The sequence below is a fragment of the Myripristis murdjan genome, chromosome 13, assembly GCF_902150065.1.
Source record: "Myripristis murdjan chromosome 13, fMyrMur1.1, whole genome shotgun sequence".
NCBI lineage: Eukaryota > Metazoa > Chordata > Actinopteri > Holocentriformes > Holocentridae > Myripristis > Myripristis murdjan.
Genome location: NC_043992.1, coordinates 5622039 through 5634883, shown reverse-complemented (window position 1 = coordinate 5634883; position 12845 = coordinate 5622039). Strand labels below are relative to the sequence as shown.

General features: G+C 42.2%; 1 protein-coding gene across 1 annotated transcript; it reads right to left on the bottom strand.

The window, feature by feature from the left end:
• Positions 1 to 471: 471 nt before the first annotated feature.
• Positions 472 to 3257, bottom strand: LOC115369812 (cdc42 effector protein 2). The gene has a single exon (XM_030066480.1). It carries the CDS (start codon positions 2644 to 2646, stop codon positions 1702 to 1704), a length of 945 nt encoding a protein of 314 aa, XP_029922340.1. The 5' UTR covers positions 2647 to 3257; the 3' UTR covers positions 472 to 1701.
• Positions 3258 to 12845: the final 9588 nt, after the last annotated feature.

Genomic DNA, 12845 nt, shown 5'->3' with positions numbered 1-12845 from the left:
GTGATGGAGTGCTGCGGCAGATGACCTGGCCTCCACAGTCACTTGACCTAAACCCAATCCAGATGGTTTGGGGTGAGCTGGACCGCAGAGTGAAGGCAAAGGGGCCAACAAGTGCTAAACACCTCTGGGAACTCCTTCAAGACTGTTGGAAAACCATTTCAGGTGACTACCTCATGAAGCTCACTGAGAGAATGCCAAGAGTGTGCAAAGCAGTAATCAGAGCAAAGGGTGGCTATTTTGAAGAACCTAAAATATAAAACATGTTTTGAGTTATTTCACACTTTTTTGTTTACTACATAATTCCATATGTGCTCAATCATAGTTTTGATGCCTTCAGTGAGAATCTATAATATAAAAAGTCATGAAAATAAAGAAAAAACATTAAATGAGAAGGTGTGTCCAAACTTTTGACTGGTAGTGTATATAAATGTGTATGTGTGTGTGTGTGTGTGCAGATAATTCACCACAAAGTTTTCTTTATAGAATCATATTTATTCATACATTTAGAATGATATATACAGCATATGTGACATTTGAAATATAGGCTACTGTGATAATGCAGACATTAGTGTTAGGGAGGCCAACAGTGAGCCACACATGGAAGAAACATGAAGTGAACATGAAGAACATGAAAGAAGAGTCTTTGTTTTAAAGGACTGATATCTTATGACAATCTAAGAAGCAGCACTTTTCCTATACTGGAAGCATTTTATTAGATACGCAATGAAATGTGTCTCCTTGCTTTTCCCTCAGATCAAAGGAAAAAAAATCTGCTACTGAAAAGTCAATGGTGCAGTTCTCAAAAGCACCACTTGCTGGCAGCTAAGGACAACTTTAACTGATATCTTTTTTTCTGTTAGGACAGTCAAATCATGTACACAACAAATTCTACAGATCTCTCACAGAAAGCTTTGAAACTTGGCAACAAAAGCCTGAAGAATTAGGATAAGGATCTTCTGAAACTTTAAAGCGCTTACATTGAGTTTTGAGGCCGCCAAAATAAATTACAGTATAGCCCGGCTTACCTATCCAACCTTTATACTTTGTTTGCAGCCCAGCTTAATATGACCAAAAAAATACACTGTGAACTCCACTGCAGAAAAGTACATTTTTCTAATTACGTTTTCAACATCCTAATTCATTGCATGTCAACAGATATTGCTTTCAGAGCTGCTGTGATCTGTGTTCCCCAGATCAGTCAACACTTATCTATATCTAAATCAGTAGGACATTTTATTAATCATTTCCAAGAGAAATAGCAGACAGAAAATTAAATTATCAGCAGAAGTTAGTTTCAAAAAATGCAAATCCTGGTATTTTGGAATTTCTTCCAAGGAAAAGGAAAATGTATTTTCATGATTTTTAACAAGATGGGTCCCATTCCACTCATCATCATCATCATCATCATCATCATCATCATCCTACCAACTATCCACTTATGTCTGTGGTTCAGCTCTGATAAAGGCTCATAAGGACCAGCCCTTTGCCTTGGCTGTTGTCATAGTCCCAGCACTTGAGATCAATAATGTCCACGCACCTCTCATCTTTCTAATGTCCTTTTTACCTCTAAACTCAGTTGGCAAGTCTCTTCAAAAAGACAGCCTCTACTGTCCATTGCTCCACTCCTTCACAGAGTTTTAAAGCATAATTGTATAAAAGAAAATATGATTTATAGTGAGTTCATTTCTCCATTCCTGACAGCTAACAGTGGTCGTCAACTGCCTTGTAGCGGTCCATGATGCTCAGGACGTCCTCCAGGATGGAAGGCCCCAGATCCAGGTCCAATCCTGCCATTGAGTCCGACCTTGGCACCCCAAAGGCGCTGGGTGATGCCATGAGGCCGGCTGGAAGGGCGGGAGTGGAGGGTGACTCGCTACGTTCACTCCTCAGGTCCTCATTGCTCAGCCCGGCGTCAGAGTCCAGGCTGAGGCCCCGGCGCGTGTCCAGGGGCCCACAGGTCTCAGACATGGAGTCTTCGGAGGAGACCTCAGAGAACGAGCCAGAGGAGGGGACAATCCTGCGGACAGCAGGGGAGAAGGAGATGTCACGACAGGGCTCAGTGGCCAAGCGGCCCACCAAGCCATTCTCACATAGAGATGAGGTGCGATGCTGCTGGCTGCTGTCGGTCTGGCTGTACCCATTGCTCTTGATCTGCTTGTTTGACTGCTGATGGAGGCTCTGGAAGTGGCCCTGCTGCAGCTGGCAAGGCAGAGATGGAAGTGAGGGATCGTCCAGATGAAGGCGTGGCGGTTTGGGTGGCGCCTGCTCATGGGCGATGAACACTGGCATGGAAATGGTGGTCTTCAGCAGGCCCGCTGAGGAGTGCTGGTAGTGGTAGCCATTGTAGGCATAGTTATTTGAGTCCTGTTTGCTGGAGAAACCATACTCCGGGCATCTCTCCATGCTGTGCGAGCGTCCGTGTCCATTCCGCAGCCGGCTGGGTGAAGGGAGCATGTCCATCTTGCCCTGGAGGAAAGCGACGTCCCCGAACATGTCGCCCTCCCCTTCAGGGCCCACATGGGCACTGTGGCGCACGTCACCCAGTGGGGGGCTGATCATATCACCCGAGAGGACATCGCGGAGCTTCAGCTTCTTGCCCCTCTTGGGAGTTGTGGTTTTTAAGTATATTGGTGTCTTTGCCGGCATCTTCCTTCTCAAACAGTCAATGTTGTGAGACAATTAGGTCTCTGCAGTGATAACTCGGTGTGACTCTTGATATCTAGGAAACGGAGCCCAGTCTCCTTAAGTGTGCTCATTGGGTTTGTGTATGCACTTCTATGGTTCGGATAGCAGATTAGTCATTTTCTCTAAGTGATTAGATCCAAAAGAATCTGTATCCAGTGCAGTTTAGAAAGTACTTGATAAGAATCTCTCTCCTCTTGGCTCTCCCACTTCCAAATGAACCTTACACGCTGCTACTTTCTCCAAGTGAGTTTACAAGTATTTAGGTCCCTCAGAGTAGCAGCAGCAACCTTGGGGAGTTGAGCCTCACGCTGACATGTGACTCGAAGGGGAGGGGAGAAAGGCCTTGACCTTGGATCAGCTCTCTCTCTCATAGAAATGCCATATCCAAACAATCTGGATCCTGTCCTCCTCCAAACACATACACTCCTCTCTTTATCCTTCCGTTATCAGGTTCCACAGACGATGGGGATGAAGACTACCCTCTGGCTGCCTCACTGTCTGCTGGCCAGTCCTCCGAGGTCGCCGACCATAGCTCAGAAACTCCAGGAATGTGACATCAAAATGCAAGAGATCTGTGAAGGGAAAAACAAGACAGGGAGAAAAGAGTCAGGCAGAGGGCAACAGAGATGGGAAAGGGAAGGGAGACAAAATGAGGCAGAGAAAAAAAGGCGAGGGGAGATAGATGGGGACGATGGGTTGGGAGGAGGGGATGAGGCAGGCAGGAATGGGGGAAGGGAAGAATGAAGTGGCCCTCTTTTCAGCATGTCAGAGGACAGTAATGTGAGGGGAAACTCTCCAAGAATCCTGAATGTTTGCTCAGAGGGGTTTGCCTACACCAAATTGCCCTAACATGTGTGTGTGTGTGTGTGTGTGTGTGTGTGTGTGTGTGTGTGTGTGTGCGCCCACGCACACTGACTTGAGGCCTCTGATTTGAGTGTGTGTAAAATATTCTTACAGTGACTCAGTCAGTGAATCAGTAACGAAAATTGGTCCTGCATTCCGGAGACACTCAACTTAGTTAGTGGAAAAACAAGCCACCACCGCTACCACATGGAAATTGTTTGGCTGGAACTGGAAAAGCTTTCTGAGCAAGCTTCTCCGTCCACTTTGTGTGTTGTGGCCTGTTATCAGCACAAAATTTTCAAGTCTCTTTCCTGGGACAAACACTGTGAATTATGGCAGTCAGGTCTGCCCTTAGGGCCCTGTGATCTTGTGATCCCAACATCATCCTATGGGCCTGTGGTATTTAACTCTTTGTCTGCTTGAAAATATAAAGATCTGGGTTGTTTTTGGAGCAGGCACACATGCATACATACAAAAAAGATTTCTTTACAAAGATATTGACCTTTTGATAAAGTTTATGCTCACTTACAAAATGATTACCTTATATTTCAACTACTGTGACATTTAAGAAAGTATAATCACCAGTTTTAAGAAAAGAGCAATAAATCCCAGTTTTTCTAAAACAATATGTAACATTTCAACACGAATCCTCTTTATAAATGGCATTGACCTACCGTAGATAATCATTTGACCATGGATACTGATTTTTCTGCAGTCTTAATATAAGCTTCTAATCTTGTGACTACAAGTATTCCTGAATACCCTGTAGAATAAATAGAAAAAAGTATACTGAAATACTGAAAAGAATACTGAAAATGAAAAATGTTCAGTTTCATCCAGAAAACTCACCTTGTTTTTTAATTGTCTTTGTTCTGTGTGAGCATGTATATGTTTTTGTCCGAGGAATGCTTTTCATGTCTAAAAAGTAAATTTAAAAAACATTTTCTGAGGTGTGGTTTGCTTAACTATATGTTGTTTTTTTAAACTTTGCAATAGTTTATAATTTGGTTTCATGGCCATAAGCAAAATTCAGTTTGTTAAGCCAGTAAGGGGCTATGTAAATCATCAAGGTTACATAAAAATGGGCAAATCGTGAGAGTTTGAATTGGAAGCCTTTCATACAACAGTGTCAATATTCATATCTCTGTCTGAGCACAAGATCCAGACTTTGGGGTTGACATGCACAGGTGAGCTCAGAGACTTGAAGAAATGTGTTTACTCTCAAGGAGTGCAAAAGTTGTTGAGTTTGGGGGGTGAAAGGTGTTAATGGTTGCTGGGAATGAATAAGGCAATAGTTCCCAAAGTAGCATGTAGTTTGTAGCATAGTAGTGGCATAAGTACCATAGTAGCAGCCTCCAACATAGGATTTTTACTGAGATCAAAAGCTCTCCTCTCAGAGGCGTCCCAAAGCTATATTTTATTTTGGTGGAGTCTTTTCACATTGCAACATGCACCACTCTAGAGAGTTTCAGGCGTAGTTGACCTCTGAAGTCAGCTGCCCTGGGGAAGCACTTCGACCTCCTTCTCTCAGTATACTGATAACTGCAAGCAAGAAGAATCAAATCTTTCGTTGGATCCAGGATACAGAATTATATACTAGAAAATCAGCCTGACTGGCCATGTTTGCAGAATTTGAGATTTTTAGACATAATCTCCCAAATTAGAATAAAAGCTGATTTAAAGCAGCCGTTACTCATATTAGTTTATGCACTTAAAATGTATTTGTTCTAGCAAAGTGAAACATGACTGAAAATAACTTTGGCAGTATAACAAACCATGGTCATCATGTCACCAATATGATATTCACTGTGTGAAAGAAATATTCAGTAAATTGAGGGCTGAGCTCCAAAATACTCTATAACTGGCCATTGTTCATCAGTTCATATTTGAAAACTTTGCTTTCACTTCTGACCTTGATTTAAAAGGCTTGAGACACTTCATATTATTTTAAGCGGGAGATCTGCCTTTTATGCCAGAGATACCTTGGTCATAAGAGGTGCCATTTTGTTACACAGTGGATGACTTATTTAGAGGGAAAATGCAATTTCTGTATAAAATTAGGCTATTAAACATTGTCACTGAGAGTCTTTGCAGTGTTGACATTTACATTTAATGTATTTAGCTGAGTTTGAGTGAAAAGGTCACAGTCACATCTTTTTACTCAATGGATAGAACAAATATCCCTATGTGAGTGATCACGCATGATAAGAGAAGCATGGGATGAAGTGCTGAGTAATGTCGTAGAGCTGCAAAGTGCTGACTAATGCTGTGGAGCTGCAAGTGCTCAGTAATGCTCCCAGCAGGAGGCTGACAGAATTAAATGGGGCTGACTGAGGCTGCTCCAAGGGGAACTGGCACCACATCAGCCGGTACACCACAGAGACATTTATGTCTGCTCTAATCAACTCAGCAGTGTCACACACCCATGTGATTAGATAAACAAAAGTATGCAATTCAATAGGTGTGACTGTTGCAAATAAAGAGATTCTCCTACAGCCATTGTTCATCAGCCTTGAGATCATATCTACTCTAACCCTAACACTGAGTGGCTGTTGGAGTGGGTCAGGCTGAGTCTGACTCTCACTGAAAGGGAAATTCACCCTAAAACACTTAAAAAAAAAAAAAAAAAAACAATTACTAATGCTATATCTTGCACTTCTGGGTTGATTTTGTTATTTGGTGGTGTATTCATCTTATTTCTGTGGATTTGTCTTATTCCTGTGCACTGATGTTTAACAATCACACAGGGAGAAATCCAACCTAGAAGAGGCAGAAAATACTGGCCTCTGCACTGACAGCAGCCTCAGCAGACCACAATGCAATGCAGCCAACAACATTTACACAAAAGAACCCACTGATGATATTGGGTTTATCCTGTAATACTCAGAAATTAAACTTTTTCAGTGTCAGAATGAAGGACATTCAGTCCCATTCGACAGGCTGCTCTCTGTCTCTGTCAATTCTGCTGCTGAGCCACAGATATATTAAAGATCTTCAAGCTAACTCAGTCTAATTTAATACACCGGGAGTCATTAAGAATAAAGCATTAACTTGTCAGTCTTCAGTTTGCCACAAATAGGAAAACAACAGCTACTCTATTCTCAAAGCAAAGAGATGGAACAAATGAAGCAAACGGTTGTGTTAACAAACCATCTGTGTTAAAGACTTGCACTGCTGGCGTGCCGGAATGCAACAGAAACAACAGCAATCCATCATTGTAACATTGCAAATACATGGAAAAATGATAACAATATGGGTTTTAAACTGGTTCAGGGAGATGAAGTCAATCCATGAAGACACTCCTGCTGAAGTGTTGACATGATAGTTTCTCTTGTCTTTCTGTGATTTTGTTTCACTCTCATCCAGGAATTTTTAACACACAGGGAAGCTCCACAGCTGGTCCCTTAAAGAAACAGTTCACCCCAAATTGTAAATTGTACATGTTTAAGTTCAACTCCCTCAAAGAGAAACTGCTCCCTCAGTTCCATTTCATCCCTCACAATTCAAGTGTTCTGTAGCTACATGACTGCACTGTGCGTCCAATATTCACCTCATTATCTCCTATATTTTCCTCACTGACAATGCCCTGTTTGTGCAAATGCTGGAGCACCCTGACCGAGGATTATGCAACAGAAGACAAGGCAGTGGAAAATAAAAAATAATGGACACAGATATAGGCGTGGACAGCGATTATGCATTACTATACCATTTTCCACCTTTTTCTATTTCGCACTGTCAGACATTTCTGCTTGCAACTGCAGCGTGCGATTGCAACTAGATTGCAAGTGAAGAAAACACAATAGATGATGAGATGTATGTTTGGATCATTTGGTGAGAGAAAAAATGGGATTATGCTGTGTGAGCTGCTTGGAGAAATCTAGCTGAGCTGGGTGGTATGAATTGTCGTATTTCATATGAATTTCAGTGAACATGAGTGTAAGTAGATAATGACTCAATGCAATTACTGGGGACATTCAGTCAATCAAAGTCTCCAAGCAGATAGACACACATGCACAAATCCTTCCTTATTTCCTTCAATGGAAAGTTTACCTACTGGCAGATACTGATGGCCACACGAGAGGAAATACTTGGTGCAACTTGTTAGTGTTTCTTTCCTCCATGCATGCACCCTTCAAAGGAGGAATGTAGGCAATTGCTGATGATGCAATCAGCCATGGAGGAGGCTGATCTCACATCTGTTTCTGCTCTCACATTTGGTCACGTATTAATCAGACCTCCTATTGCCCCCTGACTCCATTACAGGACAGGCAGGTGACTATCAGGGAGCCACACTGATCCACTGCTGAACCCTGTGATCTTGCAGGAATTGCTGTGGCCTGACAAACACACACACATAACGCACAGCAGGCAGTTATTGCCAAAAAGCCTCTTGCTTGTCTGTCTGGTCCATTTGTTTTCACAATGCAAGCAAAGCTGACCAACGCCCACTTTACTTTACTAGAAATAAAGTGGTTGGTGATGAGTTTAGAGGGAGTGGATTTAATATTCCTATTACGAGTTGAAACACAGTTGAAACACGAGGATCAGCTAATTTAGCAAAAAAGTTCCAAAATAAAGTCGCGTTCAACTCCTCTAACACGGTCATTATGTAACGAGCCTGTATCGGGGACACCCTCAGCTAATTCACTGGTTCTTGTAGAACACTAATATAAATGTATAGCTCCAGTCTTCCGTTCTTATTGGCTGAGACGCGTTTGGAACCGTCCAAAAATACCAGCGGCTCACCTGCGACCGAACTACATAACGCAAATATTAATGCGCTAAACCACATAAAACTGCAACTTCTGCGTCGCTTAGCAACTATGTCGTTAAGGATTACATTGCTTGGTGAAAGACGATACTTTGTCATTATTACTTATCTGTTTTATTTTGCTTTGTTTAGTTTTAAACGATATCCGCGCGAAATCGCGATACTAGCGTGCAACTTGACATGATGTCAGGCAGGAGGAGATTATTGGGACAGCATAACATCATACAGCAGAGTAATTAACTGCGGGTCCCAGGTCGCACATGTTGGTGAACCATACATTTACTTAGTTTACCCATCGGTGATTGGTTTCTTCCTATTTTCAGTGAATGATTAGGGAACAAGGCGTCCAGGGCGTCAAGCTATCCCAGCTCTGGTGTAACCCTTGTAATCTGCTTAGAAATTAGATCCATCATAACCTATATTAGGTCGACTGAAGCCTGCACGCGTTTAAACTGTGAAACATTACCAGTGATTAAAAAGGTGGAAAACGGAAAGGAAAACGGACACCAGCAAAAACAAAACAACAACAACAAAAAAATCACTTCCAGAAACGCCTTGATTTATGTCCCTTTTCTTTAAAGTCACATGTTCACGTTGTAGAGTTAGATAGACTTTTAATGTTCAGTTTAACTGGTAAGATCCAAGGCAGACTCTTTTAAAAGTGGCTTAATTCGTTTCCACAAATAAACAGATAGATAGTTCTTATTTTAGATGGGTTTTCTCGTCAGTACTTGTCCAAAGTGCGCACGTTAACATTGCGCACCTTCACCCTGACGCCAGTCAAACGCTCTGTATTATGTTGGCAGACCAAATGATACAGTGCTCAGTTTTCTTTTTCCCTTTCTGTGGGAAACATAATAGAAAACAAAAGATCTATTCAACAGGTGATCTGGCCTCGCTGGCCACCAAGCACCGAGCAGATGGAAACCCAGTGAAAATGTGCGATAATAATAACAAAAATTCAAAATAAACTCATGATAAAAGCAAATATCGTCATATACTTGCCCAATTTAAAGGGTTGTTTCTCACTCCGGCGTGGACAGAGAAATCGCTTAGTGTTTTAGTCCTTGAGTCCAGCTGGACAGACGTCAGTATGCGTCAGTTTCCACGACAGGTAAACCTCTTACTGGCCGCTGTGGCTCGGTGGCAGCGAACGGAGGGGGGGGCGGGCGGCGCTGTCAGCGGAGAAAGTGAAAGAGGCGCGGTCCGCCGCGGGACTGGACACAAGTTGGTCCGAATGAAAACGGAAAGACATCCGGTTATGACTTCCATAATACAACGCAACACAACTGTATTTATATAGCACCTCTCACACAAACATGCAGCCCACACTGCTTCACATTGCAAGATTGAAAGAACATTAAAATTAAATTAAATTAAATAATCTTTGACTAAAAATTACAACAATAAGACCTAATAAATGTTAAAAAGAAATAAATGAGGGTCAATAAAAATATAAATATAATAAAATAAAATAAAAAAAGGATAAAAGTAAACATGAAAATCAACGATTAAACTGAAAAACTAGGGCTATAACATCACTCCAAAATAAAAGTCAGGTCTTTAAGTTTCCTTTTAAAAATACCACGCGAGCATGCTGATCTGATATCCAGGGGCAGTGTGTGTGTGCCACAGTTCAGGGGCATAAAAGCAAAAGGGGAGCCTCACCAATGCAACCACCATTACTGTTGCTAGAAGGTGGTTGTGAATTTTCCAGAGCCACAGCATAGGCCACTAAAGTAAAAAAATCAAAGACAAAAGCCAATATAAAAAGGGATGGGGAATTGAAAAAAACAAAAAAAACAAACAAACAAACAAAAACTTATTTATCAATTTACTGGAAACACACAAAAAAGCATCCAGACACCTTAGACTACACCTTAGACAACTTGGATGGATGTCCATCAATCTGGCAATTACATTATATAATTGTATTCACTATGGGGTGTAATCTATATGGAGTGTAACCTTGTTTTTTAAGTCATTTATTTTATTTTATTGTGCACAACTAAGGATATGTTTTAAGCTTTGTTTTTAAAAGATAGAAAACCACCTGACTTCCTGTACTCCTCTCCTGACTCTGGTGGACTTGACACAGCAGACCAGAGGGCTGAGGACATTACAGGAGGCACTGTGGTGACTGAAACAGCACAGAGCTGTTGCAGGCCTCACTCTGTCTCAGGGACCAGACAATGATATTCATTCATACTGAAAGTTGGCCAAAGCTTCTGAGAAACACTTTGAAGATTTACACCTAAAACAGCACGGACAGCCACCTCAGCCAGACTCTTTGATCAGCTGGCGTGAAGGAGAGGCTATCAAAGAGGTTAGAGGTCAAAAGGTGTGAAACAAAAGACAGAAAGTAGCCCAAACCTGCATACAAGATGTTCTTGTATGTGTGTGTGTGTGTGTGTGTGTGTGTGTGTGTGTGTGTGTGCGTGTGTGCGTGTGTGTGGTCAAATATGCTACACTGATAACTGGCCTTGCAGAATTACACCGAATTTATTCTGGGCTTCCCTTTATCTCCACATTGGAAACCAGTTGGCCTGCCAGTGAATGTACTGGGTCATGGTTTCTCTTAATTTCTCTCTCTCTCTCTTAATCCAACTGATTAAAAAGATCTGAGTGACCTCTTGCTGTGACAGGCAGAGTGGAGGTGATGAAGGCTGTTCTTTTGCTGAGCAGCAGGCAGGCAGGCAGGAACTGCAGTCCAGGAGCAAACTAATGAAATAAACCACAGTGAGATATTTATAAAATGTGCATGTGCAGGTGTCCAATCTGTCCATTGAACATTGCTCATGCATAAAATATTTTGGTGCAAACAGCATCTGAAAAAAGTCACAGGTTAGAGTATTATTACTGAAATGTTGTTGCAGCCTTTTTTTTTTTTTTTGACTGGCCATTTGTATGTGTGTGTGTGTGTGTGTGTGTGTGTGTGTGTGTGTGTGTGTGTGTGTGTGTACTAAGCAGCATCACACTAGAGCATCTGAAAATGTGTACAGCTCCTCTGTGAAGTAAATGGGGATTTTCTGGACACAATCGTCATGATGGCGAAAAATAGGAAAATCAGACACAATTTGAAAATTTGAAAATAATTGGAAATATCCTTTAATAAATCTGATTTAGTTGTGCAATTATTTATTTATAATTTTATTTATTTATTTAGGCATTTCTACTTTATTTGACAGACACAGTAGAGAGACACGGGAAAGGTAAGAAAGAGAGAGGGAATGACATTCAGCAAATGGCCTGAGGTCAGATTCGAACCCAGGATGCTGCGATTAGGGCTCAGCCTTAACGTATGGTGCACACTCCTATCCAGTGAGCTACCGGGGCGCCTGCTTCCCTTATTTTCCCTTGATGATGTTCTGCAGGACTTTACAGGTAGGGAATAATTAGACATTTAATTGGCCCTTAAATCAGCCCTGCTGGTGCAGTGAAGGCCTGGAGGGGCATTTATGTTTGTGGCCACAGCATGCAGACTGTGTGTCATTACAGCAGGTAACAAGGATTTAACAGACCTGCGAGAATGCAAACGTCTGCTATTCAGGAGTCAGACTGCACACACATCCAGTTTACATTGCTCTTGTGGCACACTTGCGAAGCAAATTAAGACCAGTCCCAGTATGCCCATCTTGCAGCATTGTGGCAGCATTGTTCACCATCTGCAGGATAGGCACGCGTGTGTGTTTTAGCTGAACTTGCATCACAGCAGATCAGCCTCCAAACAGCCTGAGATATTATGTTGGCCTCATGTGGTTCAAGTACACATAAAAGTTGACTTTAAGCAGTTACCGGAGGATTTTCTAAAACCAAGAGAAAACATACTTCCACAAACACATCCACACTCTCTTTATCTCTCTCTCTCTCTCTCTCTCTCTCTCTCTCTTCTGTGTCTGAAGAAGTGATGGAATGTGCAAACTAGATAAGCGGGGCCAGAGAATCACACAACAGTTCTCTGGAAGATGTGGTTATCTCACACACAGCGTGCACACATGTCCTTGGATGCACACACGCACACACACACACACACACACACACACACACACACACAAACACAAACACAAACACACACACACACACACACACATAAACACACACACACACACACACACACACACACACACCGTAAGTTATGACATTAGCTGAGTAATTTGGAATGTAATCAGTACAATATGAGGTAGGATCCATGAGTTTGTGGTCCTGCCACATGCAAACTGGTGTAGTACTCTTTCTCTCTCCCTTTCTCTGTCTCTCCCTCACACACACACATACACACACACACACACCTCCCCTTTGATCCTGCAAGGGTCAGAGGACATTCAGTATGCGGTGATGCCAACAGAGCCTGAACAGGGTGCCTAGAGGAGGGCGAATATGTATGTGTGAGTGTGTGTGTGTGTGTGTGTGTGTTGTTACAAAGCAACTTTTATCCCCATGTTAGAATCGTGCACTAGTGTGAAGCAACATTTAACCCCATGTGCACTAGTGTGCGAGTCTATTAGTTGTGCAGAGGTTATTGAAAAGTCAAAAGAGGAGGAACAAG